The 27934-nt window shown below is 53.7% G+C and overlaps 2 protein-coding genes across 10 annotated transcripts; one reads left to right on the top strand and one right to left on the bottom strand.

Moving 5' to 3' along the window:
• Window positions 1-77: 77 nt before the first annotated feature.
• Window positions 78-26798, top strand: LOC307204151 (apoptosis-inducing factor 3-like). 9 transcript variants are annotated; one of them, XM_079955641.1, is made up of 20 exons: window positions 78-102; window positions 2945-3207; window positions 16843-16912; window positions 18105-18214; window positions 18299-18408; window positions 19191-19235; window positions 19377-19458; window positions 19549-19661; window positions 21142-21228; window positions 21659-21750; window positions 21931-22061; window positions 22269-22384; window positions 22743-22814; window positions 22928-22991; window positions 23743-23819; window positions 23898-24015; window positions 24346-24444; window positions 25070-25145; window positions 26046-26150; window positions 26252-26798. In XM_079955641.1, exons 3-20 carry the CDS (start codon window positions 16848-16850, stop codon window positions 26286-26288), a joined length of 1599 nt encoding a protein of 532 aa, XP_079811767.1. In that variant the 5' UTR covers window positions 78-102; window positions 2945-3207; window positions 16843-16847; the 3' UTR covers window positions 26289-26798. The 9 variants fall into 9 exon arrangements, with proteins under 9 accessions (XP_079811767.1, XP_079811768.1, XP_079811762.1 ...); XM_079955642.1 differs by having other exon boundaries at window positions 16840-16912; XM_079955636.1 differs by lacking the exons at window positions 78-102; window positions 2945-3207 and adding an exon at window positions 5323-5749.
• TLCD2 (TLC domain containing 2) lies at window positions 3227-10956 on the bottom strand. The gene is made up of 4 exons (XM_079955881.1): window positions 10709-10956; window positions 10532-10614; window positions 7821-7903; window positions 3227-5280 (listed from the first exon to the last, which is right to left on the bottom strand). Exons 1-4 carry the CDS (start codon window positions 10876-10878, stop codon window positions 4912-4914), a joined length of 705 nt encoding a protein of 234 aa, XP_079812007.1. The 5' UTR covers window positions 10879-10956; the 3' UTR covers window positions 3227-4911.
• Window positions 26799-27934: the final 1136 nt, after the last annotated feature.

The following is a 27934-nucleotide window of genomic DNA, read 5'->3' as shown; positions in this document are numbered from 1 at the left end:
ACTGTCGGCAGCGGGAGACGGACGCGGAATGGGCCCAATCGGCGGCGCCGAGTGGAAAGGTCTTCTCCACCGTCGCTCCGGAAGGCACGAGCAGAACTTCCGGTTAGTGAGAGCGGGAGAGAGAAAGGGCGCGCGCGAGGGTGTCGGTTACGCGCCCCAGTTATTATTATTATTTCACTTACGTAGAAACCACAATCTTCCCCACCCCCTCGAAAATAGGTGAGGGGAGGCGGGGAGAAAGAAATGCGTCCCGCAGGGCCGGGGGAGGCGAAGACAGGCGCCCCAGGAAAGTCCTGAGAGGAATCTTCCCTCACCGTCAAAGGAGCAACTGATTCGCTCTCGCGACAAGAAACATTTGCGTTGCCTGGAGGTTCTCAATGGCTGCCGGCCTGTACTTGTGTAACATACACAGCCATTAAGAACCTTAATAGCAAGAATTCACCCGTGTAATAATAATAGTAAGTTGAAATAGGTAGTAACATTCTTATATATTTTTATATATCAGCCATTATTAACCTTAACAGTAGTAATGACTCATCCCTTGAAACGTTTAAAATTAAAAATTATAAAAACAATAAAAAAGGTAAAGGGACCCCTGACCGTTGGGTGCAGTCATGTCCAACTCTGGGGTTGCGGCACTTATCTCACTTTATTGGCCCAGGGAGCCGGCGTACAGCTTCCAGGCGCTTATTAACCTAAACAGTATGGTAATAATTATAACAGCAGTTTGAAAGCGCACCAAAGTGCAAGTAGATAAATAGGTACCGCTCCGGCGGAAAGGTAAACGGCGTTTCCGTGCGCTGCTCTGGTTCGCCAGAAGCAGCTGTTGTAAATAAAAATATGCCCTTTTCCCTTATGGGGTATCCAAGAGCCCATATAGAGTCCTTACATAGGTTCCCTATTGGTAGGAGAAAATAACAGAGGCCAACCAGAGAATATTGAGAAGCAAAGCAGCTAGTAAGCTTGATCTTTATTGATCTGTTGCAACAGGGTGCTCCCCTCATACGCAGGAGAGGAAGAGGACCCAGAACAATGGCGTGCAAGGCTTTATAAAGACTTTTGAAATTCCCATCCTCTAGATCAAGACCACCCCCAGAAACATTATGCATTCATCACAGAAGGGGTGTAACCTAAGACCACCCCTCAGATACATCCCACCTACATCACAGAAATTTAAATGTTTTTCTCTTGTCCTTGTTTATCTCCTGTCTGGCAGGTTAAAGGTAAAGGTACCCCTGCCCGTACGGGCCAGTCTTGACAGACTCTGGGGTTGTGCGCCCATCTCACTTAAGAGGCCAGGGGCCAGCGCTGTCCGGAGACACTTCCGGGTCACGTGGCCAGCGTGACATCGCTGCTCTGGCGAGCCAGAGCCGCACACGGAAACGCCGTTTACCTTCCCGCTGGTAAGCGGTCCCTATTTATCTACTTGCACCTGGAGGTGCTTTCGAACTGCTAGGTTGGCAGGCGCTGGGACCGAGCAGCGGGAGCGCACCCTGCCGCAGGGATTCGAACCGCCGACCTTTCGATCGGCAAGTCCTGGGCGCTGAGGCTTTAACCCATAGCGCCACCTGCGTCTGGCAGGTTACTTGATTGGATTTCCTGGGGAGCCTGGCCATTCTTTTGTAGTGGTAAAATACTTATTTCCTGGGCCAGGTCACAGGCTCACGCCTTTATTCAAACACAGATTAAGACAGGATTTGTGAAGGAAGAGACAATGGGGAAGCTTTTCCATTTTGACCATGCAGAGAAACATTTGCTCAGTTTAGGAATCAAAATGGTTCCAGGTTGGCTTTCCTGTGCTGATCTATGTACATGTGGTTGTGAACGTTGCCATATATCTAAGACCATAAAATTCCTATCACACAGCTTAGTCCTGCTGGCTTCATGACCCAGAAGCTGTATGCCGGCTCCCTCGGCCAATAAAGCGAGATGAGCACCACAACCCCAGAGTCCACCACAACTGGACCTAATGGTCAGGGGTCCCTTTACCTTTACCTTTTTAAAAATACGGCAGCTACTATTAGCCTATAGTAATGATTCTCCCTCATAATAACAATTTCAATTTAAGATATTTCAAATGTATCTATGTATGGGGAGCCACTATGGCTTCTCTATCCTGTGAGCCCTGGGTGTCTCCTACAATTGCTGAGGCTGGTCTGCCTGAGGCTGCCACCCTGTTTCCCAGGGGCTACAGGAACGTGTGTGTTGGTGGTGGCCTTCCAGGTGCTGCAGGGCCCCTCCTGCTCTCACCCCCCCCCCGGTCTGGCTACTGGCCATACATGAGGGGGAGGGGTGCCCATTTTTAGCCCATTTCCCCCTCCCCCAAGAATCCTAGGAACTGTAGTTCAAGGGTGCTGGGAATTGTAGCTGTGAGAGGTAAATGGTTTCCAGGATTCTTGAAAGGGTCAAATAATGTGCCTTACATGTTTGGCGTGTAAGTGGCTGATGTATTAAGTATGTCCTGCCTGTCCAAAATCTACTGCCCTTCAGTTTTACTGGATATCCTCTAGCAGGAGAATGGGGAGCCTGTGGCCCTTCAGATGCAGCTGGACTCCAGTCCCTATAATCCCTAGCCGTGGTTCTTACTGGGTGATGCTGATGGGATGTGGGAGTCCTGCACCACTTGGAAGGCCACCAGTTCCCTAGCCCTGTTGTAGACACACTTGCCTGGGGCTAAGCTCCATCGAAACCTGTTCAGGAGACGCACACAAGGTTGTCTCCAGAGGAAAGGCCCCAACACTTAGTGCAGAGGACCAGCTTTACCTGCAGAAGGTGCCTCCTGTGTTCCATTTCAATAATTGTTACAAATTTCTGGGGCAACTTCATTATGCTCTACTTTTGGGGAACAGGGGGGCCTTTCTGAATCCTCCATCCCAGCCCAATGAAGGGTTCAGAAACACTCAAAAGCTTGCTCTTCTGTGACATTTCATGGGTCTTCCTACAGCTCTTGCCGTGTTGGAAGGCCTCTGAATTCAGAAAGCTATCTTTCGGAGTGTGACTACTTCGTGGGGTCTGCCATCTTGTCCATCTGTAAACCTGATCAAACTCCTGAGGACAGTGGCATACCCATCCTGTAAGGTCAGTGTTACAGGACAACCATGACGCTGGCCTGAGCAGCAACACAGCTTTGGGTTCCCCCAGCCCCACCTTCAGGGCCACTTGGAGCCTCCTTCCCCACTGGATGCCAAGGAACCTCCCTCCTGCCAGGTAAGACCGAGCACCAGCATTCACTTTATCCTTTTATTTCTGTTACTTTTGTGCAAACATATCCATACACCTTGTTAGAATAAGATTCTTGTAAGTGCATTCTCCCTTATTGTCTACACCAGTGATGGCGATCTTTTTAGACACCGAGTGCCCAAACTGCAACCCAAAACCCGCTTATTTATCGCAAAGTGCCAACACGGCAATTTAACCTGAATACTGAGGTTTTAGTTTAGAAAAAACAACTCATACATTAACATCTTTTGTCTTAAAAAACCCCCACAATAACAGTGCTTTCAATGATACAAACAACTTTTTTTTTTTGAAAGGTAAAAGTTTGCATTTGGCATGCTTTTGAACAATTAATGTAATTTTTGCTGTTGTACACATGCTGATAATTTGTCTAACCTTGCTGAACTCAAGGCGGCTTACTCCCAAGTAGGAACAACAATCTGGCGGGAGGCCCTGACGCATCAAAAATCGAGGCCTGGACAGACCGGCAGTTTCCCAGCACGAGCCCTCCTCTCCTCCTCCCCTCAGCGCGGCCCCGAGGGTGAAAATGGTGCCCTAGCAGTGCTGGGACCATGCTGGAAGCGGTCAGGAGTCCCCTGCAGTGCTGGAGCACCAGTTTCACCCCCTAGCTACGGCCCTGCTGGGACAATGGCGCACATACCCACAGAGAGGGCTCTGAGTGCGCCCTCTGGCACGCATGCCATAGGTTCGCCACCACTGGTCTACACAATATTGAGGCCTCAGAGGAAGCTGTTTGGCTCTTAGCAGGGTTAAAAGATCCTGGCCCTCAGCATCCAGTACAACCAGGTGGTGCTGTCCTCTGGCACAGGGGTGCCTTGGATTAATCTAGGTGGCCAGCAGGGTCAGAACTTGGCCATGGCAGCATCCCTGGCTTAGCCTGGAGAGAGGTGAGGAGAGTGGGATTTGCTTGCAACTCTTCAAAAGAGAGAATAGTAAAAGGACAATTGTCAATGGGCACTCCCCCATGCCGGCCTGCAGAGAATGCACCTACAGACTGTTAGTTACCGAGAAGCTCAGCTGAGCACGGAATGGAAGGGCAGATCACATACAGGCTCTTCAAGGAGATAAATATTCTGCAGAGAAAAAGAGAGGCCAGGGCAATCCTGCTTTCATGTGCAGGCAGAGAAGGGCCAGGAGGCAACATGACAGAGGGGTGAGGGAGAAGGGAGGGGTCCTGGCATCCTGCCACTTGCTCTGGCCTGGATCTCAGGTGCTGGTGTTCGGAAAGGGGTCTTGCCTTCTGGAGCTCTGATGCAGTGAAACTCCCACCCTGCAAGGGGGGGCAGGCAGGTGCCAAAAACAACGGTCAGAGCACAGACAGTTGTGAGGGCCAAGTCATTTCAACCAGCTCCCTCCCTGCAGGGAGACGTTACATCCTTGGCTACTTCTCCCGGTAGCCCACATTCCTTGACCACTGCCAAGACCCCTCCCCAGCTAATCAGAGCCCCCCCAAACACTGTCCCAAGAGACTCTCCAGGAGCAGCTTCTTCCTGCCATGCGGCTGCAGCTGTGGCTGCGGTGGCCTTTCCATGATCCAGCTGGAGGGGCAGTTGCAACCTGGAAAACAGATGTTGAAGACCACCCTCTGGCTCTCCTCTCCTGTCCTGCTGACTTGCTCTCCTCCTCCCTGTGGCCTGTACAGCCAGCTGTTGGGGAGGGAGGAGCCAGGGGTGGTCACTTCTCCTTCTCACGCCGGCTGGAGGTGAGGAAGTCGTTGCGGAGCAGGCGGTAGAAAAGGATGATGTTCATGGGAGTCATGACGGCCATGCCCACCGTGCTGAGGGTGTAGGTGTTGGGCGGTATGTTCTCCCGGTTGAGCACCAGCCAGCGGGTCATCCAAGCCAGGGTGGTGATGCGGAAGACCACGTAAGTGCCCAGGTTGAGCAGGCTGGTCAAGCGGTAGGAGGTGGTGTGGGCCAAGCCAGCCATCAACAGGATCGTCCGCAGGTGCAGGAAGATGGAGTTGATCTCCACCAGCAGGGCCACCATGGCAAAGCCCACAAAGCGGTGGACCAGGAAGGCAAAGCCGAAGCAGAGGATCACCTGGGAGAGAGGCAAGAAGGGAGCAGTGGCTGTTAAGAAGCCAGCACCATCTCTGAAGGGTCTCTGGCTGAGGAAAAGGTCTCTCCCACTCCAGCTGTTAACTGGAGAGACTGCCATTGGAGAGTGCATCCTCCGTGCAAAGCAGACAGTCTACGCCCTTTCCTTCACACTCTCTGTCCACCTAGCCCAGGATTGCCTGCTCAGACTGGCAGCGGGTCACCAGACTCTCAGGCAGAGAGCCTGTTTGCCAGCTTCCTGACCCTTGTAAACTGCAGAGGCTGCCATTGGGGATTGAACCTGGGGCCTTCTGCATGCAAGACAGGTGTCCACGCAGTTATGCCCCTTCCTCTCCATCTGCAGCAACTGGAGAGCCTGAGAGCGGATCAGCCCCAGCCAATTTCATGTCACATCATTTTCCTACAACGAAGACTTTGGGGAGCAGCTTTGGGGTTGAGGCTGAATCCACCAGGTGAGGAAGGAAGGCAGGGAGGGCACTTCTGGCTGGGGGAGAGGGTGAGTGCCTGTGACTGGGTCAATGCCAGTCAAGGGTGCTGTGGTGGATTTATTTAATTTACAGGATTTGTATCAGGCAAAAGGGCACCCACAGCAGCTTACCTACAGTCAATTAAAGCAAGACAGTCTCTGCCCATAGGCTTCCAATCTGAAAAGTATGACACATGAGGCCAAAGGGACAGGGAGTGGGGAGAGCAAAGCCAGGCACCAGCTAAAACAGTCTGAATCTTCAGGTTTTTTATAAGGAGGTTTTAACAGCTGCAAGCAAAGCAAAGCAAAAACATGGCTTTCCCCTTGCATGGAGATGTGGCCGTGGTGCCTACATCACCTGTTGAATTTCTACCTGTCTTGCAGCTGTTAAAAGCAGTGGGGCCTTGTCCAAAAAAATTCTAGTGGCCAGCAAGAGGAGAAGCAGCCAGACAGCTCAGCACCTGAGGGAGGCAGGGAGAGGGAGGAGGATCTTGGGATCACACAGCAGACAGACTCCTCCTCTGTAAACCTCAGTGGATAGGGTAGGAGTGCAGAGGAAGGAAGGGGGAGCTGCCAAGATCCCCCTCTCTTAATGGGGGTGTGTGTAGGAGATCCATTCTTTGGGGGGGGGGGTCCTCTAGCTCTTCCCAGCAATGCTGTCCTCAGCACAGGCCCTAATGGGATTAGCTGCCCCCTGGGGATTAAGCTTTGTCTCTGCCTGAATTAGATGTATTATTTAAATGGCCTTTTGACCCATCTGGCAGCAGCTTCTAATGGGCTGGAAAGCCACCAGAAGGATGGAAGCCCGGTGAGGAGAGGTGCCTGCCTGGAGGGTGTGCACACTGCCCCCCAACATACTCCAGACAGGCAGCTTAATCAGCGTAGGTCGAAAGGTTGTCTGCATGTGAAGAGACACTCCTGCCTTCACCACCACCTTACCTGCTGAGAGGCTGAACTGCCTTGGGACTGAAAACTGGGGCAAAGCCTTACGAAGGCTCCTTTCCTTGCCTTCTCTACCCCCTGCCCCCCCAGCTGCTCCTAGATTACTTACCATGCGCTCATCCCACCCCCCCACTTCAAACTTTGCCCACTTGCAAAGGGACCGGGAGGAGCAGGAAGCACGTTTTCCTAGTAACAGGGTCTGAATGGGGAATGAGACCACCCAGCACATGCAGTCAAGCCCTGCGCGTATCAGCTTGCCTGACCCCACAGCCCCTGGCCCTTGTCGAGTGGCCTGAGCCAAGGGCTGCGCCAAGAAGCTGAGCTGCCAGAGACCATTGTTGGAGAGCAGCCAAGCATGGCACGCCCTGCCCTGCCCAGCTCCAAGGAGGCACAGGTCAGCTTCTCTTTATGTAAGCTGCACAGACATCATTATAAAACACGCTCAGGGACGGGGCGGTTGCTGACAATCCTCGCCTAGCATCAGAACCAAAGTGCCTGCTGGATCAGGTGCCCCACGAGGATGCCTGCTAGCAGCACTCAAGCACAAGAGCAACTCGCCCTTCCTGTGCTTTCCAGCAACTGGCATTCAGGAACACTCTGAAGGTGGAAGACAGAGCACAGCCATCGACAGCCCTCTCCCCTTTTATGAATTTCTCTAATCTTTTAAAGCCATCCAAGTTGGCCATCCCTGCCTGCTGCAGGAGTGAGTGTGGTTCGTGAGGAAGGCTTTTCGTTATCCTTTCTGAATCTTTCAACATTCAGCTTCACGGGATGGCCAGGAGTTCTAGTGTTATGAGACAGGGGAGGGAGGAAACTCCTCTTATCTACTTTTCTACAGGCCATGCATAATTTTTTAAACTTCTGCCATCTGGGGATTTGCCTGCCTGAAATCCCGGAGAGCCCTATCCCTGAACTAATTTGAGGCACCTTCGTTTCTCCTAGCCAGTCGGCTGATGCCTGGGAAGTGTGGTGCAGGGGTGAGAGAATTGCACTGGGACCCAGGAGAGACCACTGGGTGTCCTCTCTGCCAGCCTCACAGGGTTGCTGTGCAGATAAAGCGAGGAGGAAGAATCCCTTCCCACTGCATGTGGAGGAGAGGTGCTGCCAGAACTCACCACAGAGTGATGGAAGAGCAGTTCCCAGCACTGCTGGATCTTCTGGTGATACATCATGTCGACGAAGTCCTGCACGAAATAGCCTGAGGGAGGAACAGAAAAGAAAGCGTTAGCAGCCAGGCCCCTTCACACACACACACACACACACACACACACACCCCAGACCAAAGAGGAGGGGAATGTGCAGAGCTTGGCCTCGTGCTCCTCCGAGGACTGGCGTGTGTTAAACTTTCCACAGATTAAATTATGAAGATGCTGAAGAGGCTGGAAAAAAGTCTCCAAATTCCTGGCTCCAGACTCCTTCCACCCTACCCCACCTCTGACTGCTTAGTTTGCAGCGGTCAGATTCAGCCCATGCTAAGAACATGCATACAGGGAGGGGAAGATGGCCCAGCCTGTCTCTTCAGCTCCCCAGGCAAGCAGATGCCTGGGCATTTCCCCCTCTAACCCGACAGATAAAGATTCCCCACCCCCTCCCAGCTCTAGCGTCTCCATTCAGGGCCAGTGGCAGGGAACGAGGCTGGCAAGGGTTGTTTGCCCACGTTTCCCTGACAATGCTGTTTCCTCAAAAGCTCCCGGCCTTGCCCTTTGCCCCCCTTGTAAAAAAAACAACAGGGCCTCTTCGGGACAAGCCTAGAGAAGGCCTCTCGCTTCTCCTCTCCAAGGTGACAGCCTCTGATCCCAGCAGCCTGTCCCAGGGGCTGGCAGCTCAAGGCCACTTTCCTCAAGCAGACTTCACCAACCTGGTGCCCTCCAGATGTCTTAACATTCATCAGCCCCAGCCAGGCTGGCAAACGCCGTCCTGATGAGCATGGTCAACTGGCAGTTGCACCATGCCACCTGAATACTGCCTCAGCACTTGCACAGGTTCAGAGGCGCTCTTGCCTGTATTCTGTGACTGAGTCCTGGGATTTAAGCTCGTGATCCAGTTTGAAGCCATAGCTGCCCCAGCCCTCTCACAGCTCAAGGACAAACCCCACCAGCAGAGCCTGCAGGATCACTCACACAAGGGATCCACTCTGATAGATTGGACTTGCCTGCTCTCACGGCCTTTAGTTATAATTTACGAAAACTGAGTCTCTGGTTGCGGCATAATTTTAACTGCCGGCTGCTGTGCTTATATGTTGCTTTAAAGGTGATCTTCCTAAGCTGCTTTGGGCATGTTTTGAGACAGAATCCCATGCATCAAATAAATGATCTATGGAAACACAGGATTCTCCACCCACTTCTGTCAAATGCTAAGAAGATGAAACCCCTCCAGGCCCCCAGATTGTTCACCGGGACGTCCTCCTCCCCGTCGACATGGGCACGAGTGCCAAGAGCCCAGTCCTGAGTGCCCCCAGAGGGATAAAGGCAGGTGAAGACACACAGCCAAAAAATAAAATGAGTTTTTTTGCCAATAGGGGAAGGCAGCAGTCTCAGCAAGGCTGGCAACCGCAAGGCATTTCCATGTCCCTTTGGCTAGGACTCTGGGACTTGGAATAACAACACCCCCCCCCCCCCGCCGACTATTTTAAAAGTCACATGAGAAGCATTCCTGTTCCTCCTCGTGGCATCCCCTGCCTCAAGAGTATCTTGCAAAAAGATCTCATAGTGCTGGGTGGGGCATCTCCACTTCCAGGAATCTAATTCCCCCAGGCGGGTGCCCTGCTCTCTCCTGATCCGGAAGAATGTCTGTTGGAGCAAAAGACTGGAGTGTGGGGAGAGAAAGAGCCCATGTGGCCCAGCTCTGGAAGGCCTCCCCCCCAAGCCCCTTGGGCCACTCGCATCTCTCCCAGGCCCCATCCTCAGGGACCTGCAGTCAGGTACAGTTCTGGAGCCTGGTTTGAAAAGGAGGAGTGAGAAGTCACTCACTGGCTATGTGCTCAAGAGTGTTGCGTGGAACCTCCAGGGTCAGAGGCAGTCTACCACTGAACTGCTGGGGAGAAACAGCAGGCGAGGCTTGCCACCTCTCTGTGCCTTGCTTTGCAGGCTTCTGTTGTGGGAAGTAAACCAAAGCAAGTGTCCCAGTGACTTTCCCCGTTTCCCTGCTATCTAGAGGAAGCTTACCATGCTATATCCTGTCAGTGGTGGGGAGACATAGCCAGGCATAGCCCTGAAACGGATCTGCTGCATGGGGTGAGGCTGGTGAGTGGCCCAAAGAGGGCTTTGCATGCGCTTCAATGACTCTCTGTCTCTTGGGGGTGGGCAGCGAGGCTGAACTCTGCGGAGAGGAATTTGCTGTGGCGGCAGCAGCAAGGGATGAGAATGGGCTCGTTTGTTTGTCCCCAGGTCACGTGCCTGCCAGAGGGAAGTGGCGAGAGGCGCACCCAGGAGATAGCCTGGCACCAGCCGCTTCCCGCCCCGTGGGTCAGCTGCTGAGGTTCCAGCCCCAGGGGACAAAGGCAGGCAAGCAGAGCAGCCATTGAAAGGGAAGGCTCTGGGGCACCAAGGCAATCTTTCACACACAGGTCCTTCTGTGGCTTCCTTGGGTCCAGAGCGCTGTGTTCAGCTTCCAGGGCCCATTTTCAATCCCACATCAGCTCTGGGACCGGGGAATCGTGGGCAAAGTGCCTCTGGGTGCGCACAGAGTGCCAACCACTGTGCCCACCGGGTGCGGCTTCACACACTCCCGCCCGCCCGTCTTTTATGGTCAGCGCTTAGGAGGAGCGGGGGTCGGCTGCAGGCGGGGACCCCTCCTCCTGCTGCTGCCCCTTCTGGCGGCCACTCACCCACGGAGATCCCGAGCAGGTGGTGCGCGGCGGGCAAGTGGGTGTCGATGAGGTCCTCCGCCATCTGCGGGTGGAAGTAGAAGCTGGAAAAGGAGAGGGAGAGCCGTGAGACCCCTGAGCGCGCGGTGTTCCGTTTTCCCCCAACTCCGCCCAGTTTCTCTCGGCCCCCCGACTCACCCGAGCAGCGCCCACGAGCCGCTAAGCAGACTGTGCGCCAGGGAGGTCCAAATGTTCCGCCACTTCCAGCGGTTGCGCTGCGCCGAGGGCGGCGGCGGCACGAGGCGCTCCAGGCCGCCGTTGAGCAGCCGGAAGGCGACCACCGACCCCCCCAGGACCAGCAGATCCATCGAGGGGCTGCCCGCGGGCCGCGAGCCCCGCCGATCTCGCCCGGCCGCGCCCCAGAGAACTGCCCCCGACGGCGGCGCCTCCAGCTCCTTTTGCGCCCGGGCGCAGCAGCAGGAGCAGGAGCCGCCGGACGAAGCGGGCCCCCGGGCGCGCCTCCCATTGGCTCCTCGGCCAGCCCGTCTCCATGGCGACGGGCACGCCCCGACGGGACGGGAGGGGGCGCTGCGGGCGGGATCAGCGGCGGCAGAAGTGACGCGGCCGGAGCGACTTGGTCCTGTAGGGTCCGGTTCCCGGCAGAGCAACGGGAGAGCTGCGCGGGGCTCGCCGCCCACAAGAAGCAAAGCGCAGCCGGGCAGCGGCAGGACTACACGGGGATCCCTTTCCAGCGGGGAAACTGGGGCAGGGAGGCACGCCCTGGAGCCGCAGCGCCAGCCGCGTTGGATGCCGTGGTGGGGTACTCCGACGTCCCCTTCCTCGCCAGCAAGGACCCAACCGGTTAGGAATGGGCAGGGTCAGCGAGGGGGAAAGTGGACCCGGGGAGGGGAGGGGTCTGCCCACCTAGTCATTTTGAAAATGCTTGAGAACCTACCAACATAATAATATTCATCTCTAATTTGTAGATATGGCTCGTTCTCTCCATCTAAGAGTGTTGTTGTTTAGTCGTTTAGTCGTGTCCGACTCCTCATGACCCCCTGGACCAGAGCACACCAGGCACTCCTGTCTTCCACTGCCTCCCGCAGTTTGGTCAAACTCATGCTGGTAGCTTCGAGAACACTGTCCCACCATCTCGTCCTCTGTCGTCCCCTTCTCCTTGTGCCCTCCATCTTTCCCAACATCAGGGTCTTTTCCAGGGAGTCTTCTCTTCTCATGAGGTGGCCAAAGTATTGGAGTCTCAGCTTCACAATCTGTCCTTGGTGAGCACTCAGGGCTGATTTTCTTCAGAATGGAGAGGTTTGATCTTCTTGCAGTCCATGGGACTCTCAAGTGTCTCCTCCAGCACCAGAATTCAAAAGCATCCATTCTTCGGCAACCAACCTTCTTTGTGGTCTAGCTCTCACTTCCATACATCACTACTGGGAAAACCATAGCTTTAACTAAAAGGGCCTTTGTTGGCTAGGTGATGTCTCTGCTTTTTAAGATGCTGTCTAGGTTTGTCATTGCTTTCCTCCCAAGAAGCACGCGTCTTTTAATTTCGTGACTGCAGTCACCATCTGCAGTGATCATGGAGCCCAAGAAAGTAAAATCTCTCACTCCCATCTAAGAGTACATACCTTGAAATTAACGGACCTCAGGACATAATGCCCATTCATTACTTTGCCACTGAGTACAGCCTGTAACAGATTGAGAAAAATCTGTGTTGTTTTGACGGAGCAAAGGCACATGTAAATTCCCTCAGGCACCAAACTGCGTGGGAAGCGTTGCTAAAGCGGACACCATGCCAGCCTGTGCCAATCTGGTGCCAATCCGCCACATGCTTTGGACCACAATCCCCATCACTCCCAGCCAGCGCAGAACGCTCTGTTTGGGGGCAAAAGGGAGGGGGAAACAGGCAAATTTGTCTGCCCTCTCCCAGACTTAGACAATGTTGGTGGCAGAAGAAAAGGTGAAAAAGAAGAAATAAAATCAGCACTAAGCTTGGGGTGGGAGAGCCCAGTGCTCTTAAGGGCATTCAGATCTACCTTTCTCCAGTCATCAAATAGTGGGGATGCTACCAGCCTGTGTGTGCATATGAGAAAGTGGGAGGGCACACTTTGAGTATGCGCTCTTCCCCACAGAAGAAGAGAAGAGTTTGGATTTGATATCCCGCCTTTCACTCCCTTTCAGAAGTCTCAAAGCGGCTAACATTCGCCTTTCCCTTCCTCCCCCACAACAAACACTCTGTGAGGTGAGTGGGGCTGAGAGACTTCAGAGAAGTGTGACTGGTCCAAGGTCACTCAGCAGCTGCATGTGGAGGAGCGGAGACACGAACCCGGTTCCCCAGATTACGTGTCTACCGCTCTTAACCACTACACCACACTGGCTCTCTGCCTGCCACAGGCTTGGCCAAGGGTCAGAGGGCCAGAACTTAGTGACAGAGCATCTGCTTTGCATGCAGAAGTTCCCCAGATCACTCTCAGAGAGCATGTCCAGGAAGGGCTGGGGAAGGAATCCCTGTCTGAGGCCCTGATCAATGAGGTAGAAAGCAACTTCCTACGTTCCTAAAGCTAACAGCCCTGCAGAGAATGCCTGCCTAATCTTTGTCCACTGACACAGCAAACTCATTCCGTAGTCTTGGGTGCCATCCTTTGCTATTGCTTTGCCCCATGGCCAGTCTTTCCCTTGGCCCCCCGCCAATCGCTTTCTCTGCAACTTGTAGGAGAGGCCGTGCCAGAAATTTTCTGCCAATGTTTATTAAGCTATGCCTTTCTTTCTAAATTGACACCCAACCCCTGGCAATGCTAATTTTATGCACACTCTCGTGCTTCTCCAAGCGATACCAGAGCCAGTCAAGTCACTCTCAGGTCCCTGTTGCAACATCAGACTATCGGACTTGCAGACTTGGCTCTGCACTCTTTCTGAGTCCTAATAAAGGACTCATAATTCATTAGAGGACCAACCTGTTGCATCTTTGCTCCTCTGCCCAGGACTTGCCTCTCCCTTTTTCCTGCTGACTCAGGGGCTGTTCTCACCAGAGAGCAGGATCTTGCCCATCTTCCTATCTGCCTGCTGGGTCCCCTCCGCATCCTCCATCAGACAGGCCTGTCCACCTTCTTCACATCTGCTTGTCTATACAAATGAAAGTTTTGCTGGTTGTTTCATAAAATTTATCCGCCACTTGATCATTATTTTAAAAAACCAAAACACCTCAAAGCTGGTTTACAGAAGAGATAAAACAATGAAATTATTACTAAGAAAATATAGCAGCAATGAGTTAAGCAATTTGAAAAGCTAAAATAACAAGGGATTAAAAATGGATCAAAAGTCACATAAACTTTCCAAACATCTGCGTAGGCTTGTCAAAGCAAAAGCACTTCTAGCGGTGCCGAAAAGAGTGCAGCGAAGGCACCTGCCCGGTGTCAATAGGCAGGGAGTTCCAAAGATTGTAGGGGCAGCAGAGAGATGGTTTGCAGTTAGGCCCCAACAGCCTGGGCTCGAGTATTACTGTTCGCCTTCCCCAAGTTGGAGAGGAAGAGGATTGAGGCTGCAAGTCCAAGAAGAAGTGTCCTTGGCTGGGCTGGTTTTGGGAAGGGTCCTTGTAGCTCAGGAGCAGAGCACCTGCTTGGCATGCAGAAGGCCTGGGCTCAGTCCCCAGTGGCATATCTCCTGGGAAGGCTAGGAATGGCTCTCTTTCTGTCAGCGTAGACAGTCCTGAAATGGATGGAGCAACTCCTGCCTCATTGCATGTGACGTAGGAGTTGCCAAGCCTCTGCCACACCCAGGCCCAGCTGCTCATTACCCCATGGGCAGTCTGCACACTCCCTTTCTGACACCTTGATTAAGGAGATCCAGAAGCTCCTCTCCAGGTCTCAGCCCTCCGGAGCAACAGGGGTGCTCCTGGGGGCCCCAGTTTCCAGCAGAGCAACAGCCGTGGAGGAGCTGTGCATTGGAGGCAGGAGCTGAGAGGAGGAACTGGTTGAAGCAGGCCGGCTGCCTCTCTTCACGCCCACCTTCTCTCCCAGGAGAAGCCGGGAAGGAAGCAGCCACAGGCAGATCAGCTGAGCTCCAGGGAAACCGAATCCAAGGCTGTGAGTACTTGCTTTTGCCTCGCTGGCACTACCACAGGCCACCTCCCTGGCAGCACAGGCTGAAGGAGGTACAAGGGATGGGGCTTCCCTCCAAGTCTGAAGGGTGGCCAGCATCTGATTTCCCCCCTGGGGACAGAGAACCCGTCTTGCCTTTGGGAGGCGGCTGCTGCTTCCTCCCTGGCCTTGCCTGTTGGGCTCTCCGCAGCCAGCCTGGGCTCATAGCTAGGGGTGAGGAGGAGGATGCTGAGGGGATCTGGAGGGCAGCCACCGATGTTTCCCTGTGCTCTGTTGGAAGGGTCTCTGGCAATGAGGAAGACCGTTCCCTGCCTGCCACAATCCTAGCTTAGGTGATCAGGCCGGTTGTTAGAAGGCAGCATCCCAAGTACTCAGGGGTAGAATGTCGCCTTGCAAACGGAAGGTCCCAGGTTCAATCCCCAATGGCATTTCCAGGTGGGGCTGGGAGAGACCCCCTGCCTGAAGCCCTGGAGAGCTGCTGCCAGTTATTGGAGACACTACTGAGCAAGATGGGCCAAGGGTCTGACTTGGTATAAGGCAGCTTCCTATGTTCCTATGCACTGTCTCTCTGTCTTGTAACAGCAGCCACTGAACCCTCACAACGCTCCTTTGAGGTAGGCTGAGAGAGAGAGAGAGAGAGAGAGAGAGAGGCTGGCTGGCTGAAGGTTCTCCAATCAACAGATAGACATTTGAACCCAGATCCCTCCAATCCAAGCCCAATTGTTAGCCTATCCAGTGGTGATGACCTAGGGGCTGATGGGAGTTGTAGTCCAAAACATGCATTGGGCGCCAGGCTAGCAAACTCTGTCATGGTGCCATTTGTTTCTGTGTCAGGGAAAGGGTCCCTTGATAAAAAGTTGATAAAAAGATAAAAAGCCCAGTGGCTTCCCTCCCCCCAGGCACATCCTCCTGCCTTCCCACACGCAAGCAGCACACCAGAAGGTGCCTGAGCTGTAGAAGGACACTGGCCACTCCAGCTGCGGCTGGGTAAGAGCACTGAGGGAGGTGACACTGGGAAAGACACACCCCAGGAGCCGGGAGGAGAGAAGCTGGGGTGAGGGGCTCCCAAGTGCCCTGCAATAAAATGAAACAGGGGAACAGCATTGGGCTCCTGAATTGGGAGGGGGGAGATGCTGATCAGGAGTGGGGCTTTGTTCCTACATCATGCTTATTTCATGAAAAATATACTGCTTGAATTTAAGAAGCAGCCAACCTCAAAGCGGATTTATGGGAGAGGGCTGTGAGGTCACATCATATTCTGTTTGTTAACTGTTCTGAGGTTTGTTTGTTTTTTACAAAGTCGTGTATACATTTTATAAAATTAAACGGTTCTGCCACTGAGCTCAGAAGGTGCTTGGAGGCTCCCCTGCCCTCTCTGTCTCTCCCATGCCATAGCTGCCTGTCTCTTGCACCTGACTCTGACTGGTAGAGCTTGGGGGTCCTAATCAGAGGGCACAAAGTAGGTCCCACAAGAGTGAGGTCTGCCCAACCCTCATCTCTACTTGGCCTGCCTCCCTCTGCCAGGCAGCCTCTCTCTCTGTCTCTGGTCCCAGGCAAAGGAGGACTGGGCCTGCCTCGCCATCACCAGCTGCTGGGTCATTTCTCAGCAGGAGACACTTCCCGGGGCTGGCCTGGGGTCTTCTGCATGCAGAACAGTGAGCTCTGCCACGGAGCTGAGCCCCCGCTCTCAACTCAGGGCTGTCAGCTGGGTGTTATCAGAAACTGCTGAGGGCTGAGCCACCACAAGGTGCTTGGCAGCTGAAAGGATAGTGTGTTCTAATAAAGAAGAGAGTGCCTCTGAGAGTGTGTGGAGTGCTTTCTCTGCATTGCCAGCCGACTTCTAGGAAGGAATTAGGCGTTGATTTGCCCTGGGCTCTCTTCTTTTACAAACGCAACATGAGGGAATCTGGTGTCATCATCGTCAGAGATAATGTTTCATGTAATGTCTTTGATGTCAGAAAAAAGCAAGCTTCACTCCCTTTCCTTCTGACTGAGTCCTGCCTTGTGGAACTCACTGCCTGGAGTCTGCAGTTGTGCAATGTTAATGCAGACTTAATGAACTGGGGTGTGGCCCGGGTGGATTTGGGTGCTTCTACTCACTCATCTCACCGCTTATTCTGCTGAGACAGGTCCCAGGGTGGGGGGCAGACAAGAGAGGCTGCTCAGGGAGGGAGGGTCTGCCCTTGTGTTCTCTGTCTGACCTTGTTTCTTCTGGGCCTCCAGCAGGAGCCATGGAAGGGGGAGACACGGTGGTCACACAGCAGGTCTGCCAGGAGGACGACATGTATGACGGAGAGTGAGTATAGATAGCAGGGAAGCGGTAAAAGCATTGCTGCGTTTGTTTTGGCTGTATGAACAGAAGCAGTGCCACCATGGAAGACCACCAAGCAAGAGACAGAGGGAACAGCCCTTTCCTGCCGCTTCTCCCCAGCTGCTCAGGGATAGACTGCCTCTGTCCCTGGAGGTTCCACATGAAGTTCTTGAGGCTAATAACCAATGATTGACTTCTCTTTCCTGCATGGATCTGTCTAGTCTTTGAAAGCTGTGGGCTGATCCAGATATATATAGATACAGATATAGATACACACACAGGGAAGCGTTCTCTCTCTCTCTCTCTCTCTCTCCCCTCCCTCCCTCTCACGAAGGAAGACTTCCTTCCTTCCTTCCCCGCTCCCCCCACCCAGCCCTCCTGCTACTAACTTCTGCCTCCTCTTCCTCCGGTTTCTGCTTGGCTACCCAGCCCCTCCCAGTTCTGCCCTTTTATAGACCTGCAGAGTATCTGGATTGGGGGGGGGGGGAGAGGACACATTTTTAAGGCTGCCAAGTTCCCCTCCTCCCTTCCCACTTTTACAATATATGTATCCTGGCCTTGTGCATGGGGTGCTTTCTTTTCCATTACGGTTTCTTAAGCCATTGGGCTGCCCAGAACAGGAGCTGAGCCAGGCGGCATGTTATGAGCCTGCATGTTATGCAAAGGCCTTTGCATAATTCCTGCTCGGGTCTTATACAAGCCTCCCCACCCATCTGCACATGTCTCCAAGGCCTTGCAGAGTTGTCTGGCAGCTCAGGTTCAGCAAAGGCTTCTTTTCCTGCTTTCACATTAGCTCGTTTCACAGCAAGCTAGACATGCTGTCATTTGCAAACGGTGCAGAATCGCCCACCCTGCAGACCTGGTGCATTTGGAGCTCTGAGTCAACAAAGAGATTGGAGCATCTGTCCTGGTCCTCTGGCCTTCGCTGTTGTGGAGGCAGGAGATTGGACAAGGGGGAGGGCAACTGGCAGTAGGACAATCCCTGCCTGCCTGCCTGCAGGACTCCTTTGGACCCTAAACCCTAGAGTCCCTGGCTCCCTTGGATATGTGGGCTGGGGGAGTCCAGTTCCTAGGAAACTCCTCTGGAGAGCATCACCGAACTCTCCCAAAAATAGGCTTCTGGAGGGAGAAGGAGCCTCTGCTTCTCAAGGGCCACCTGTCTCGCTTCTACTTGCAGGATGCGAGAGGTGGAGGTGGCTGGGCACCCGGTGTTGCTCGTGAGGGACCATCTGCAGTTCAGTGCTCTAGGGAGCAGGTGCACCCATGCCGGAGCCCCCCTCAGCAAAGGTAAGGGAGTGCCTCTCTCCCATCTCTCTTCCTCCCTGCCTGTTTCTCTCTCCTGCTCAGCTGGTCTCTCCTTCTGAATTCTAGGCTACTTGGGACGGGGACGGATCCGCTGCCCCTGGCACGGGGCTTGCTTCAGCCTCAAGACAGGGGACATTGAGGAATACCCCACCCTGGACTGCCTCACATCCTTCAAGGTGCGCTCTGATTCTGACTGCCCCATCTGCTGGGGCTTCCTTGCAGGTCAAAGTAGAGGATACTGAGCTTAGTAGACCAAGGGTCTGACTCAGTTGTGCCATGTGAATTACCGTATTGTGGCTATAAGCTGCCTTTGGTGGCCGCAACCAAAGTCAGCCTCAACTGAGTCAGCTGTGAAGGCGCCAAAATGAGCATATAAATCAGTGTGTGTTTTAATGCCTGTGGCAGCTGGAATCCTGGCCTTTGGTCAGCCTCAGTAGAGGGAGGCCAGTCCACAAATGCTGCAGTGGGAATGAGGATGGCTCCACGTGGCCCCACTTACTTCCCTTGGGGGTGAGAAGTCCCACAAACGCAGGACTCGCCTGGGCTTTGATTTCCTCTGGAAGGAAAAGTCACAGGAGACTTACGAGCATTTTGTGGCAATTGCATTCACTTACCAGTATACAGGTGAGCACAGGTGGAGTCGGCAGGCACAGCTTCACACACCCAAAAAGCACAGCTCCCCATCAGATCCCCGGAGGGAGGTGGCTCCCCAGAGACCCAGAAACCTCGTCTCTCTCTGGGTCTTCCTTGAAAAGTTCCTGCTCTCCCCCTGGCTTCCTGCCCCAGAGACACCCCACGCCCTCAGTTACCTCATATTTTCCTCGGTGGAGGGTGTGGGGAGTTAGAGAGCCACCATAAGATGTCTGTGCCCACTTCCTACAGAGCATCAAGGGATATTTGCAGCCCCATTAACCCTCTGCTGTCCAAGCTCCAGTCAGTATCCTTTGGGTCTCCGCAGGTGACTGTGGACGGTGGGCATGTGTACGTCACGGCCAAGATTAAGGTAAGGAACTCTGACTCCCCTCCCCTTCTCAAGGCTGGATGTCAGGGATGCCATGGTGTTGGCTACCTGTCCTTCCTCCTGCCCAGCCACATCCCAGGCTCACACCCTTCTTCTCCCCACCTGCCCCCCACTTTCTGGCAGGACCTGGAGAGCAGCCACAGGGTGAAGCCCATGAGCAAACGGAACCCACTCAATAGCCAGACGGCGCTGCTCCTGGGGGCAGGTGAGTCCAGGAGGGCCAAGGCTGGGGGGGGGCGTCACCCAGAGTGCCAAAGTGTCATCACTGCTCACCTGGCTGCCCTCTCCTTCCTAGGCCCCGCAGCCCTGACCTGCGCTGAGATCCTTCGCCAGGAGGGCTTTACTGGCAGAATCGTCATGGTGACTCGGGAGAACCACCTGCCCTATGACAAGACGAAGCTGAGCAAGGTGTCTGGGGGGCCTGGGGCATGAGCAGTGGGGCTCACAATACCTGAAAACGCTGAGGATGGGAAGTCTCTTTGCCCCTCATTCATTACACCAGGGATCACCCAAGGTTTTCAGGGGGCCCAGACTTTCAGCTTTTGTTTTTTACAATGAGGATGTCTCTAGCTTCTGTAGAAGGAAAGTTACAGGGCAAGAGGTGGAGGCACCTTTGAAGTGATTTCTGAGATCTGAGAGGGTGGTGTGGCTGCCTTGCCCATTTTTCCTGGCACAGAGGATCAGTATGGTGGGATCTGCCCACCCAGGACCAGCAGGAAGCACTGGCCTTCTCTGGTCAGGCATAAGGTTGCCTGGGTGCAGGGTAGGCAGGACAGTCGTTTAATGGTGTACGATGCCACATTCTGCATGGCAGCCGTTTTGTGGCTGGTGCCCAAGGCACTACCTGTGCCCACTTGCCCAAAAGGGTGGGCACCCCCTGTGCCACATGATGGCATTTTTATACTGCCCTTTAGCAGGAACCCCACCCAGTCAACCCCACCACTTTTTAAATCCCCTGCTTTAGAAGACTGCTGGGCTGGGGAGAGATGAGCTGGGTGCTCCCAGTCTTCAAAGGTGTCTTCTCCCAGGCAGCTTTGGAACTCCCTGCCTATTGAAGCCAGACAGGCTCCCTCTTTGCTGTCTTTCCACCAGCAGCTGAAGTCCTTTGGTTGCTTTTTAATGAAAGGGCTGGTGCTGTGAAGTTTTTATTGCAGTAATTTGTATCTTTTAATAGATTATATAGATCCATCGAAAGGTATAGTTTTAATTCTATAGTTTAGAATTAATTAAATGAAAAAAACTAAAATTAAGAGTTTTAAAATTATTGTTTCCCCCCAGTGTTTTTAGCTGTAAGCTGCCTTGATTCCACGTCAGGGGGAAAGACAGAGTATAAATTAATGTTGTTTAGTCATTTAGTCGTGTCCTCCTCTTCGTGACCCCCTGGACCAGAGCACGCCAGGCACTCCTGTCTTCCACTGCCTCCCGCAGTTTGGTCAAACTCATGCTGGTAGCTTCGAGAACACTGTCCAACCATCTCGCCCTCTGCCGTCCCCTTCTCCTTGTGCCCTCCATCTTTCCCAGCATCAGGGTCTTTTCCAGGGAGTCTTCTCTTCTCATGAGGTGGCCAAAGTCTTGGAGCCTCAGCTTCAGGATCTGTCCTTCCAGTGAGCACTCAGGGCTGATTTCCTTCAGAATGGAGAGGTTGGATCTTCTTGCAGTCCATGGGACTCTCAAGAGTCTCCTCCAGCACCAGAATTCAAAAGCACCCATTCTTCGGCGATCAGCCTTCTTGATGGTCCAGCTCTCACTTCCATACATCACTACTGGGAAAACCATGGCTTTAACTATACGGACCTTTGTTGGCTAGGTGATGTCTCTGCTTTTATAAATATAAAACAACAAAAATAACACTGGTATAAAGCAGGTCTCCTTCCTTTGCTGTTCATAGGCATTGGGTGCCAAAGCAACAGACATCTACCTGCGGTCTCAGAGCTTCCTGGATGCTCACAGCATCGAAGTCTGGATGGAGAAAGAGGTGAGTGGTGTTGCCGCCTGTGAGGGGAGGGGGGAGATTAGGACATTGAAAGGAGACCCCCCCCACAAACCCCTGCACCTTTGCATAAGGAGGGGGTCTCATGCCATGCAAAATGGGGTGCCCCCATTTCAGAACAATGGAAAGGACAAACAGAAAGGCAGGATGAGGAGGAGCTAGCAGTGTTGACCCTTGAGGCTTTTCTTCAGTGTTGCAGGATGAGGCTTTTCTCAAAGCCCAAGCTCTTCCCCAGGCCATTTAAGGACTGTGGTCAAAGGCTGAACGGAGGATGATGTTAAGGGCAGATTTAGTTCATGGGGGTGGACTAGATGACTCTTGGGGTCCCTTCCAACTCTACTGCTCTAGGACTCTGTCTATTCCCCATCCCTCCATCACAGTCCCACTTCGGGTCCTCTCTTTGGCCTGGCTGCAGGTGGCGTCTCTGGACCTGGATGGCAAAAGGGCAGAGTTCAGTGATGGGACCTGGCAGACCTACGACCACCTGCTGATTGCCACGGGCAGCAGGTAGGCACTGCCCCCTCCCAGTCACAAGGGTCCAGTATTGCGCCCAGAGCTCAGAAACTGCTCGTGCTACTGAAATTCCCTGTCGCAAAACGTGCCTAGAACAATGGGAGCTTTGAACGCTGCCCCTACCATAAGCCAAGCCATCCTGCTCAGCCCCCTCTCCTCTTGCCCCCGTTTCAGCCCCAGGCGTCTCCAGTGCCCAGGCGCCAACCTCCAGAACGTCTGCGTCCTCCTCACCCCTGAAGATTCCAGCCGGATCCTGCGCTTGGCAACGGGCAAGAGGGTGGCGATTGTGGGAGCGTCCTTCATCGGTATGGAAACCAGGCGCGCTCAGTTTGGGTGGGCCCGGCAAGCGGCAGGGGGGAAGGCAGGGACAGAGCAGCTGCATCAGCCTGGCTCCAAGGAACCTTCTGCGAAGCAGGTGCCTAGGAGCAAAGAGACGCAGCTGGCCTCTCCCCCCTGCACCCCCCTCCCCAAAAAGGCCCCCCCGAGTGAGGCACCTCCTCTCCTTCTTGCAGGCATGGAAGTGGCCGCCAGCCTCGTGGGCAAAGCCGCTTGCATCGAGGTGATTGAGAGGGCAGAGTGCCCATACCAAGCAGCCCTGGGCTGCCAGGTGGGCCACGTGGCCATGAAGGTGAGCAGCCCAGGCATGGAGCCGGAGGGATCTCTAGAGAGGGAAGAGGGGGGAGCTCAGGGCCAGAGTGCCTGCTTGGCATGCTCTGATGGTGGATTGGACCTTCCTCCCCCCACCCCCCTGAGGCTGGGCTAGGAGGTGGTCTTGGAACAGCTCCAGGCTGGGTTATGGGGCGACCTCTTGGAAAGAGAAGTAGAAGGTGGGGGGGGGGGTAATTTCTTGTGGGCACTTTCTGGCACCTGTGACGCCCACCCCAGACCCTCCCAGTGTAGTAGCTGCATCCCAGGAGAAGGTGCAGGCTGCCTGCCCTCCCTGGGTGCTCCAAGGCCAACACCTGTATCTCCTTCCACCTCTGCAGATGCTTCAGGTGCAGGGAGTGAAGTTCCACCTGCAGGCAGAGGTGACAGAGCTGCAAGGCGAAGGAGGAAAGGTCTGTTGGGGGGGGGCAGGGGCTGAGCTCAGCGACCACAAAAGCGGGAGGCTGAGGGCTTGGCAGGTCCTCAAATCACAGCTGCCTTCCTCCTCTTCCTTCCCTACCCCCAGGTCACGCAGGTCCTTCTGAGCAGCGGGCAGGTGATCCTCACAGATGTGGTGGTGGTGGGAATAGGTGAGTTGAAGGGTCAGGCTGTATGGAGGGAGTGCTGTCCCCCATGAGCAGCAGGGCAGGAAGCCCCGGCTCTGTACCCCACGTACGGGGATGCTGGTGTTTTCTCCTCCCCCCACATCCAAAAAAGCTGGAAGCCCTTTGCACACTCTGGCTACAAGGTACGGTGCTCTTGCCACCCACCCATTGCAGAACTGGAATGATTTTTCTTTCTCTGTATGTTTCTATTTATTTTTCAAGAATAATATCTCGGCACAGAATAATAAAAATGTCTTCAGTGGTACAGCAGATGTCAAGGCAATAAGCAACTATTTTACTTTTAAAAGACAACTGAAGGCGGCCCTGTTTAGGGAAGTTTTTAATGTCTGATGCTGTGTTGTTTTTAATGTTTGGTTGGAAGCCGCCCAGAGTAGCTGGTGAAACCCAGCTAGATGGGCGGGGTATAAATAATAAATTATTATTATTATTACATATCCTTTGCTATTTTAGCTACAATGATTTCTAGCATGTCATGCCAGTTGTTCAGAGCCCAGCAGGGTCACAATCTTGCTCTGAAAGGGGGAGCTTAGTGTTCCCCTCAAACAAGCAAATAAATAAGCACACACACACACAGAGAAAATAATTTGTAAGTCACATGGCTTGGCAAGGAGGGATCAGGCCAGGGCTTCAGCAATGCCAGGCTAGAGGCCAGGGCAAAGCACTTTGGTGCCAGCTGGGCATGGCCACCACCTCACTCCCCCCTCTCACCCCCCAGGAGTGACCCCCAATTCCAGCTTCCTTCAGGACAGCTCCATTGTGCTGGACCGCAGAGGTGCTGTCGTCGTGGATTTGGTAGGTGGAAGATGCAGAGGACCCCCCCTCCCTCTGTCCCCTCCCCATCTCTGACCACCATCTCCTTTGCCCCCTCAGTTCATGCAGACCAGCGCCCCCTCTGTCTTCGCTGCTGGGGACGTGGCCTCCTTCCCCGTGGCTCTGCTCGGAGGGAAAAACATCGACATCTGCCACTGGCAAATCGCCCAAGCCCACGGTAGGCACTGCAGGAGTGGGGAAGGAATGTGCGCACCCCTCAGCCCAAATAAAGCGTTTGCAGAATTAATTGCCCAGCGCCTAGAGCTTGCATGTGTTTCTTCTTAAAGAAACATCAGGTTTCTAGTCCTTATTGACCACAGAGAACAGAGGATTGCTTTCTTGAGGAAGGGGCAGGCAAGCGGAGCATAAGAAAAGCCAGAAAGGGGTGGGGGCACTGTCCCTGCTCAGTCGCTGTGTCCTCAGAGTGATCCCTAGTGGACTGACCACAGCCCCCCCCCTCCATCCTTCCTCTGAGGGCTGTTCCCCACTTCTCCTTCTCCCCCCACAGGCCGCGTGGCTGCCCTCAACATGCTGCAGAGGCAGGAGAAGCTGCACACGGTGCCTTTCTTCTGGACCAAGCTGCAGGCCAAGAGCATCCGTTACGCAGGTAGGCGAGGCACACACCAGCCTCCTGCCCCAAAGCCGCCAGGAGGCAGAGGAGCCAACCAACTGGCGGTGCCCCATAATCCCAGCCCTACATCTGTAAGAACCCAGTCATTTAGTGTGGCAGCGCCTACACTTTGGAACTCCCTGCCTATTGATATCAAGCGGGAACTTTCGCTGTACTCATTTTGGCACCTGCTAAAAGCATTCTTGTTTAGACAAGCTTGTCCAGGTGCTTAGAGAGTAGAGGTGATTTTTAACCTGTTTTAACATTTTAACTTTTGTATGTTTTAAAGCACTGCCGCTTTTTTTTCTTCATTTTCTCGTTTTTATCTTTTAGTAAATCCACTTGGCAGTTTGTGTCTGGGTTTTTTTAGTCTAGCGCTGTATGAATTTTATGAAATATAATAGTAGTTTTCTTATTTATACCCCACCCATCTGGCTGGGTTTTCCCAGCCACTCTGGGCGGATTCCAGCAAAATATAAAAACATAATATCTGCATAAACCACCTAGAGAATGCCACCCTAGAGCTTTGAGCCTCGTGTCCAGGAGGGCTCTCAGCCCTCTGCCAGCTCCCTGCCAACTATCCTGTCGGATCCCAAAACTTTGCTGCCCTCTTGCCTGACAGGCTGCGGGATCGGCTACACCGAGACGGTGCTCAAGGGAGATCTGAGCCAGGAGAAGTTCCTCATCTTCTACATCAGGCGAGTCAAGAGGGGAGCAGGGGCCCCAGTTGCCAGTGCGGACGCCCCCATGCCCAGCGCTGCAGAGAAGCTTTGGATTGGATTGGATTGGTTGCATTTCTGTGCTGCTTTCCATTCAGATGAAACCCAAAGTGGCTCACAAAACAATGAACAACAATAACAGAACAAAACAAGTACAGCACAAACCATTTAATTAATAATCAGTAAAACAACTGCAATTTATGAAATTCGGTCAGCAAAACGGAACTTAAAAAATAAGCTGAACATCAGAATTATAGCATAAGGCATATCATATTATTTCTAAATCAACAATATAGCATTTTCTGATCGATGAAACAGCATTTTCTTTGGGTGGGGGTTAAGGATAGAGCGTTAATGCTGGTGACGCTCCAAACTGTCTCAAGGCAGGGGCAGATAGATCCCTTTTCTCCCCAACCCCCACCTCTAAGGCTGATGCGCATTCTAACGCCTATTGCATGGAAGGGGAGACAGCAAGGGGGAGTCCCCTAAATGCTGTTGGTCAGGGATGATGTGAATCCATTGCCACCTTGCGGGGGAGGGGTGTTCTCCAATCCTGCCCTCTTACATTGGGCCTGACAGTTTCAGAAAGAGCACCTCTGCCGATAGAAACCTAGAACTGGAAATATCCCAAGAGACATCTCGGCCAACCCCCTGCGATGCAGGAATCATGCAGGACTCATTCTGCTCTGGGTGGGGCTGGGCAGAGGCTTGTCAGAGTGGCACCCGTCATTGGGGGCGGGGGGACATTGCTGCTGGCAAGTCCCAGGTTCATTCCTCAGAATCTCTCCTTAAAGACAGGACAGGCAGCAGGGGCTGATGGGAAAGATCCTGAGGGGGGTGGGAACCATCCTGACCCAGCCCTCTCTCTTCCTTGCGCAGGGATGGCATTGTGACTGCAGTGGCCAGCCTGAACTTTGACCCCATGGTGGCCATGGTGGCTGAGGTCCTGTACTCGGGGAAGATCATCACCAAGGATGAGGCAGAGTAAGTTGCGTCAGGGGTCCCCCCCCCAACACAGGTGCTGACCCCCACCAGGGCCACGCTTCCTCTCTTTGGGTGACCCCAACCATCTTGTTTCCTTTCAGGGCAATGAATGAAGAAGCCCCGCCAGAGAAGGCCTAACCTTTTTCCCCACCCCATGCCAGGATCGGGGCCAGGGAGAGGCCATGAGGCTCCTACCCCTGCTGAGAAAAAAGAGGCTGGATTTGATCCTAACAGGCACTGAAGCTTCTAATTTTTGCCTAGGTTTCTCACAAACTTTTGAAATTCCAATCTAAGCTGCCCTCTCTGCTAGTGTTGAAGGCCAAGAAAAAGTGCCTGAGCTGTGGTGCCTCCAGATGTCCCACCCTCCTTCCAAGCAGGGTCCCCATACCATGTTTTTTTTTTGGGGGGGGAGAAGGGGCTGCAGCAGCTCACGGGTGGAGCATCAGCATCATCTCCAGGGAGGGGCTCTGCTCAGACCCCTGCAGAACATCTGCCGGCCTGTGCGGACAACACTAGATTCTGTGGAGAGGAGGCAGCTGCCTAGTAGGTCTTGCAAAATGTATTATTTGTTCTGATATGATGAAGGGCTTTGCCACTTTTGTTCTGAATTAACTGTAGCAGTGTTCATAAACAGTTTGTCCAAAAGAACTCCAGGTGAGAGCCTTTAATGTAATAGGACTTTTGCATGTGGATCCCCCTTAAGGAGATTTGACAGACAGACGCCCCCACTAAGCCCACACCTCCTCAGATGGCGAGAGGCAGGGAGTTCCACTCTTGGCCAGCAGAGGGTGCTCTTGCCCCAGCTCTGGTTGCACTCTGGCCGGCTCACTTCCTCATTGACTGGAGGTTCCCTGGGACCAGGGCAGAGGGAAAGCGCCCCCCCCCCCCGCCCTCGGCTCCCCAGTTTCTCAGCTGCATCACCAGTCAGGCAAGTGTCAAGCAGGGTTGGGCCATTCCAGGCAGAAGGACATGTGGGAAGGTGAGATTTTGTTGCATTGCAGGGGATTGGACTAGATGACCCTCGGGGATCCCTTCCAACTCTATGATTCTACGACCAGTTTGGGGGTGGGGAAGCCTCTGCTACAGAACCATCTTAAGGAGGGAGGAGAGGAAAGACACCTCGCAAAGAGCAGCTCGGCATCTGTATTGCACAGGCGGGGTGCCCCCATGTACCCTGGAAGGAGCTGGGGGGGGCACTCTGGTGGGGCAAAGGCTGAATCCCTGCCAGGCAGCTTCCAAGGAGAGAACCCTGAGCTCAGAACATCTGCTTTGCATGCAATGAAGGTCCCAGGTATAAACTCCAGGGAGTTCTTCCTAGGACAGACCTTTGAGGGCCAGGCAGGAGGGAGGGGTGTTCCCCTGCTTCTGCAGCAAGAGAGAGAGTCTCTCTTTTAGCTGTAGGAAGGACCCTGCCCCCCCCCCAATAACCATTTCTAAAAACACCAACCAAGTTCATTTAGCTAAAGCAGACAAGAGATCCCCTTAGAAGAGGCTCCCAGCAGGAAAGCAGAACTGGACCAAATAAGCTGACACAGGATCCTGGCTGAGAAGAGGGGGGGGGAGGCTAGCCTGTCCTGTCACCTGTTTCCCTGCCAGAGACACCCCTCACGCCAAATATTCCCCCCCTCCCCTTATGTCTCAGCTGCTAAGGGTAGCCATGGGAGATACACTGGGCCCCTTAACTAGACAGTGGAAAGGCCAGGCCCCCTACCCCCCGCCAAGCTGTGGTGGTGGGGCTCCCATTCTGCATTCCGCTACTGCTGGGCCCCCGGGGCCCCCACCCC

Source organism: Podarcis cretensis (assembly GCF_951804945.1).
Source record: "Podarcis cretensis genome assembly, chromosome: 15".
Lineage (NCBI taxonomy): Eukaryota > Metazoa > Chordata > Lepidosauria > Squamata > Lacertidae > Podarcis > Podarcis cretensis.
Note: the sequence above shows the minus strand (reverse complement) of the source record. Positions and strands in the feature narration are given on the sequence as shown.